This window comes from Phragmites australis, chromosome 5 (genome assembly GCF_958298935.1).
Source record: "Phragmites australis chromosome 5, lpPhrAust1.1, whole genome shotgun sequence".
Lineage (NCBI taxonomy): Eukaryota > Viridiplantae > Streptophyta > Magnoliopsida > Poales > Poaceae > Phragmites > Phragmites australis.
In genome coordinates this window covers 26,651,382-26,658,234 of record NC_084925.1, presented here as the reverse complement: position 1 = coordinate 26,658,234, position 6,853 = coordinate 26,651,382, and the positions used below count along the sequence as shown (strand labels likewise).

At 40.6% G+C, this 6,853-nt stretch overlaps 1 protein-coding gene and 1 long non-coding RNA gene across 2 annotated transcripts; both read left to right on the top strand.

The window, feature by feature from the left end:
• Positions 1–672: 672 nt before the first annotated feature.
• LOC133919043 (uncharacterized) lies at positions 673–2,916 on the top strand. Its single transcript, XM_062363263.1, has 3 exons — positions 673–828; positions 1,860–2,032; positions 2,455–2,916. Exons 2-3 carry the CDS (start codon positions 1,880–1,882, stop codon positions 2,620–2,622), a joined length of 321 nt encoding a protein of 106 aa, XP_062219247.1. The 5' UTR covers positions 673–828; positions 1,860–1,879; the 3' UTR covers positions 2,623–2,916.
• A 1,740-nt stretch (positions 2,917–4,656) lies between these two features.
• Positions 4,657–5,965, top strand: LOC133919044 (uncharacterized). The gene is made up of 3 exons (XR_009909889.1): positions 4,657–4,748; positions 5,114–5,193; positions 5,335–5,965. It is a non-coding gene; the product is annotated as an uncharacterized LOC133919044 (long non-coding RNA).
• The last annotated feature ends 888 nt before the right edge of the window (positions 5,966–6,853 follow it).

Sequence of the window (6,853 nt, the reverse complement as noted above, 5' to 3'; positions counted from 1 at the left end):
AAATATGTTAGTCCCAATAACTATGTTGTCATTAATCACCAAAATAGCAATTATGGTCTAATAGGACTATTTCTACTACAAGCGACACCATCGAGATCTTTCGGTGCCACCTCCTTATTCCCCTAGGTTGGTTGATTTGTTGCCTTTTTTTTTTCGAATCCGACCAGTTGCTGCTGCCTCTTTTATCATGGCCACTAGTGCAAGCTCTATGGACGAACCGTCAATTTGATCCGATTTAAAAATTTCTCAAGTTTAGCAACCAAACATAATTTAGAATCGATTTGAAATAATTTCTAACTCAAAGATTCACTTACCAGCCAAACAACAACATTGAATTGGCGTCCCATTACTATTTCTACATGGGTTTAGATTTAAGACCCAATTCAATTCAGTTCATCCAAATCCGAAAACCAAACAAACCCTTGTGTCAATTAACAATAGCCTAGGTTAGTTTAGTTTCTTCTGAGTTGGTCTTACGTGTATTCTTGTTATATTTTAATCCCTGGTTCGTCTGGTCTCCACTGTTTTCTTTGCGTTTTGATCCGTTGCTTCTAAAATGTGCCGATTTGTGCATAGTTCTTGCAAAATATCCTATCTATACACAAAACATAACATATTCGTAAATGAAGTTATTGTTAGGGGCCAAGCGGCATAAATGATTAAACATTCATTTAAATATGTGAGGATAAGTAGCGTCAACGCTCTTCGGTTCGCTTCCCTCCTAAGCACCCCCTTTTCGCCGCCGCCCCATCGCCGTAGCCCTCGAGGTTTCTCCGATCGCTGGCGAGACGTCCCCCGCGGCTTCATCGGCCGATGAGCCGCTGCCCTGTGAGCTATCCTCTCCTCTCTCCTCCCCTCCTCTCCTCTCCTTCTCCACTCTCCCGTTCAGTTCGTTGCTTCATCTCGCTGCGTGGCGCGCTTCGGTCGCTGCGCTGGTGATCGTGGTATTTTTCAACGGATTCTAAGCTAGTAGCGTGCTCCATGTACGATAGCGTCTGGTAATTGCTCGTGTAGGCGTATGCTCCGAGTTGGTTGCCCTAAAATTTCTGGATTTTTTGGGTGGGTTTTAGGTCTCTTTATATCCAACGCGATTTGGTTTTTTGTTTTCGGTATTGTGTACCTCCGTAACCTAGGAATTGGACTTCACCACGAGTGGCTAAGCGCGCGAGATTTCTTAGATTTTGTCAAGTGCTGACAGTTGATTGGTTACTGCTTGTACTGGACCTGAGATTCGTTCCTCGGTTCTCGTCGGTTACGTGTATGGTTGCACTTCTCTAGGATAGTGGTAACGACAACATAGTCTGCACAGGGTTAATCTGGTTTATTGAGTTACTGATTGCAGCTATTCAGAGTCAGGCTGAGTAATCGTTAGAACAGTTATTGTCATGACCATGAAGCGGCCACTTCCGGTGCTGTTGCTTGTGGTAGGGAGTTATAACCTGTAAGTTGTAATAGGGATGCAAGTGGGTACTCAGTGGGTAGTTTGGGTCACTACTTTAGTTCATTGCTGTTCACATAGCAATTATGTGGAAGTACATCTTTAGTTCAATTGAATAATTTCTGGGTTGACCCAATAACCCAAAAAAATGTGAAACTTGCATCCTAGTTGTAACTATCAGATAAAAGGGGAAGTCTTTCAATAACTGAAAGGCTACGAGGATTTGAGATGGATCAGTACACCGATTGGGGTAACTAGGAAGTGACTTATCTCATAAGTAGCTCTGTGAAAAAAGAGCTAATGATTATGGTTTACACTCTTTCTATTTACTTTTGTGTATGCATTTTAGGGGTCCTTTGCATTATTCAGATGAATGTTGATGTCTGAAGAGTATTATGTTTATTGATGTATTTGTTTTTAGGTTGTCTCTAGTACAATACGATGGTGTCAAGGTCTGTAGTGCTTGTTTTCCTGTTGGTGATACTCATAGTCACATCCCAGTTTGAATGGAAGCAACAGCTTGTCAATGAATTGGAATCTACATCCGACATCCAGAAACATATTTCAAGTAGAGAAGAGCTTGTCAAGGATAAGGTGAGCCACTTTGTGTATCTGGATACTTTCCAAGCGAGACTTTTGAGTTTTAAACAATGATCAAAGTTGTCCAGAAATTGATCCGAGATGAAAAGGAGCTACTTAAATAGCAGGGCACTTATGATATGCTACTTCTTGCTGCCTAGACCTTATTTTCATGGTAAATATACGTGCAGTGGAGAGACGAGTTCTGTAACGCTAGCAACCTTATATTAGATATATTGTTATTGCTATTTTCTTGCCCCTATCTGGTGCACATTGCAAGGATTATGCTATTGATTAGAGAGAACTTCATTTATACAAAGCGATGAAATTTTTTTCTTGGGACCCATCATAATTCATAACTGTATGAAATATTGTTCAAGATATTTCTTTTCTTGTGCTAGTATACAAATTTGGTTATAAACTGATACTTATTTCAGATAATCTTATCTCAAGAAAAGATGATTCAGAGATTGAATGATTTCATCTGGAATCTTCAGCAACAGTTGCTGCAATGCCGTGGCAATAATATGACAGTCAATTCTTCAGGAGCTTCTTTGACATCTTATATTAGTGAGATCCAGAGGCAGCAGATGATGGATGATTGATAAGTCGTGAGCTATGGTGATAAACACATGGGACATTAATACAGAATCATGCTGGTAGCCAATTTCTCCTAGTAAAAGTGGTTAGAATGTAGTATTAGCCTGCACAGAATAGTAATAGATCGGTTGAAAAGAAAAAGGAAAGCTGATCCTTTTAAAATCTGTGTTATTTTATTTTCCCCTTTCTCTTTTATATCTAAGAGAATCTTTATATGTATTCTTTTTGTTATGGTTATGTATAAATGTTTATAACATAAGCTTCATATTCTATTCTCCATAAAATTTGCCATTTGAGAATATGTTGTGAAGTGCAAATTGCTTGTTAATGTGTGCTATGGGATTAGCTCTGAAGCAGGATTGAGTGGTCTCGCAGGACAGAGCTCTTCAAATAGGGGAGGACTTTGTGGGGGCACGTTAGTGTCTCTGTTTATCCCCATTTGACAGCATGCTCCAACACTGGATCTGTTGTAATGCCAACAGATTTTCAAGGTATGATTTTCCACCTTTATGCAGCTTTAATCTTTGTGCAGTATTTCTAGTGCTTTAATGTTAACAGAATTTTTAGCTTCTGCTGTTTCCTCATAAATTCTTATTATAGGATGTGTTTCTTGATGTAGGATGCTCACAACATTGTCCTCTCGGGTAAATGGATAATGCATCTGTCCAGTATGGAGGTCATGGCTGATCAATGAAACAAAATCTGTAGGCATCATCTGCGCAGTGTGGAGGCTATAACCTGGTTGATTGCCATGGTAAAGGATCCAATGCCACATCTTTTCTGGGAATAACTTATTGTATTGTTAACAATATATGGATAAATTATCACTTATATTGATTACTATGCTAATACTTCTCTATTTGGTCCAAGAGTTATGTTGGCCCATTTTTCAAGTAAAGAAGTAAGGTGCTCTTAGAATTAAGAAGGGTGCCGATGGTCTAGTTTGGAGTATTATTTTTGGACTTCAGTTGGATGATAATACAGAAATGCTTGTTTGGGTGCTTTAAAATTATTTGATAGCTTTTGTAGCATTCATATATATGTATCACATCAACTGGAGGGTAAATTTATTAGGGGTAAGGTAGTCGTGTTTAGTTCATCGACATTAGTCCCTGTTCGTCAATGCCGAGCTGAAATGTGTTAAATGCACTTTACTAGGTGCTCATGTCTTGTTTAGCCACTTTCTTTCCCTGAGCAGCTATGTTTGAAAAGGAGCTGTCGGCATGTCATCTTCAAGTGGTAGGCCACTAGGTGAAACAGCCTCCGGGACCTGAAATGTTGGGCGTACAAGCTCTGAAGCTTTTGACTACCCAAGCCTGAATGTGATGTTCTCACTTTGGAGACATGTGCTTTGTTTTTTACTACTAATCTCTTGCTTTTCAAGGAGGTTGTACTATCAGGCATCATAATCCACTATGAGCGTGTTTGGTTCCTCTGCTCCGCTCGTGCAAGCACCGAGGCATGCAGTCACTGGCGTGACATGTTTGGTTGCCTGAACCGTTGGCTCGCACTTGCATCCGCCCGTGCAGGCGCATCGCTCCAGCCTGGCTCGGCGCGTACGTGAGATTCGGTCGTATCTACCGGGCCTGTTCGGAACGGTGCAAATTCACTGTACACATGAATTTTTTTTATTTAACTCTCGATTTTATTTAAGGGTGCAAGAGTGGTCCAAAAATTCTAAACATTTTCATGAGCGAACTAGAGCTCACTAGCAACCTATTTTAATTAGTTTGATCCAAAAAGCCTAAGTTAATATTTAATTGAAATTCTTCAAAAATTATAAAAAAATCACTAATATTCTTATCATATGATGTAATAATTTATAAAAATATTTTTAACCCTAGTTTATTTGGTAAAAAAGTGAGTTCCTTTATATTACAACGTATACTCATACGGGTAACCAAACACAATCTCTTCTTAGTCAGGCTGAGCACATGCAGCCAACCAAACAGAATCTACTGCATCTCTCCAGCCATCTCAACTCAGACTGCATGACTCATACGAGTCAAGCTGAGGGCATGCCGGTAACCAAACACACCCTATATTGCATTTATGTGCATGAGTAGGCGTACTCCCCTGCTCATGCAGGTGCCATTGAAGGACTGGAATGCTATCTTTACAAGAAATGAAGGTAATGAACACACTGTTGACAAAATGATAACACCAAGGTACCTCTTAAGTTTGACCCCTAGAGTCTGAATGCTCTGTTGACAAAATGGAGTAGGGATTAATTTTCCACTTTATCAGCAATAGTGATGTTGGTGTGCTGCATGTATCTTAGTCCTCTGTTTGCAAGGCTGGTTCATCTGTGTGGTTACATATCTTCTCTTTCTCTTATGGTTGAAATGTGGCATGGACCTGGAAACTGATACTGATAGATCTGTTGCCACAATAGTTACTAATCCCGGAATGATTTTGCTGTTCTTGCTTTGTAGTTCCGTAACAAAGCTATTGGCTAGAGTTTTGGCACACTGATATATAGCACCCTTGTTGCAGCCTTGCAGATGTGGCCATGTGGGTACATTCTGGAGTCATGCACATCTGCCCTGGATAAAACTAGGCATGCAGAATCGCAGGTTCTAAATTTCCTTCTCATAGTGTGTAGAGTAATTTGCTTTCGTGCGGCTGGAAGCTGATTGGTTAATGTTTGGGTCACTTCATGGAATAGTTGCGCAGTTGCCATTAAAGATCTGAAGTTCCGTTCCTTGGTTTTGTAGGTGTACCTGTTTGGGGAACCTGTGTTATGGAGCAACTATCTGCACAAAGACGATAGCTCGATAGCCACATGTTGTGCCCAGTGGCAGTGATCAATCTTGTTCGTGGCCCATGACCGGACCTGCGCATGGCATTCACATAGATGCTTCTGTGGTCCATTATGTTGATTTGGATTTCATTATCTAAAAAATGTTGATTTGGATTTGTGATGCAGCAGTCCCCGTCTCCCTACAGTGGTTTGATGCATCATGCATCTGCCCTGTATTCCATTACGGTGTAACATTAGCGCTTGGCGGTGGTTGAGCAGCAGAGCCATCTGGTTCATCTCATGCATGGATTATGTCAGTTAGGTGCTATGATTTGGGGAGGGTTTGGAAATGGCCTAGTACGGCGAGTTACGGTTGTATAGCTGGAAATGGACAGGGATTGAGTAGGAGCGAGAAAAAAAAAACGCGTAATATAAGAAGGAAATGATGCTGTGGAGCTTGTGGGTCAGTATCTACTAGGCTGTGGATCAGTCGATCTTGCATTTTTACAATGCTTGGACATACTAGAAAAGTTGTAATGGTTGGACTAGGAATATTCTTCATGGCCCATTTCGTGGATAACAGCTTAACCTCCATTTTGTGGCAATCAAGCCTATCTCATTGTCGACAGTAGTAGTGATTTTGGCCACCCATGCTGCTGCTGTTCGCGTGCGTGAACGAGACTTGACTCTTCCGGGTCATGGAAGCTGCCTATAAAATTGCGTACCACGCTTTGATTCAAATATCTGACATCAATAGCACTAGTATAAAGAAACAGCTATACGAGCCTAGGATGTCACTGGGTGCTGATTCTCCTATTGGTCCGATCGAAATTCATATCCGTTAAGCGGGGTGCGCACGAGAGCTTGCATGTGCTGATGGGCATGTCGCTGCATATGTCGAACACCACGAGGCACGTACTGGCTCATTCATACTGACATGTACGTGTAGTATTCTTATGATCTTATCAAATGGTCTCACTTTGCTGGCTGATAAAAATAAGAGAGATCATCTTACATGAAAAGAAAGCTTCTGCCAGGGATTCTACACACAACTCTAGATATTCAAGAAAGTAAACGGAGTTGAATAAATATTTGGTCGTGGGAGTTGACATCAGGTTTATCACTAATGACACTAATTAATGGACGCATAATTCAGCGCATAGCAGCCTTTTTAACCATCTCTAGCAATATATTATGTGCCTAGTCGTATTGTAGTTTATAGTTACGTCACCCCGCAGTTACGATGAAAAAACAGTATAGTTACAACTCACAAAATATGTCAGTTACTACAAACATATATATTCGTAACTGGGTACCTTATCTAGTTGTAATTATGCTTTTTTTTCATGTGATCGCAACTGGGTCACCTCTTCACACACCTCCAGTTATAATCCAAAAAACAGTATAGTTGCTATCGTAACTGACTTTTTTGTCGTGTGATCGTAACTCAACTATTTGTGCTGTCGTAACTGACTATTTTCTTAGTCGTAACT

What these genes read in the sequence shown, in the direction of transcription:
- LOC133919043 (XM_062363263.1), top strand. Translation starts at nt 1,880, where the DNA reads ATGGTGTCAAGGTCTGTAGTGCTTGTTTTCCTGTTGGTGATACTCATA. An exon ending in AAGAGCTTGTCAAGGATAAG is followed by an intron (nt 2,033 to 2,454) that starts GTGAGCCACTTT and finishes TACTTATTTCAG; the next exon opens with ATAATCTTATCTCAAGAAAA.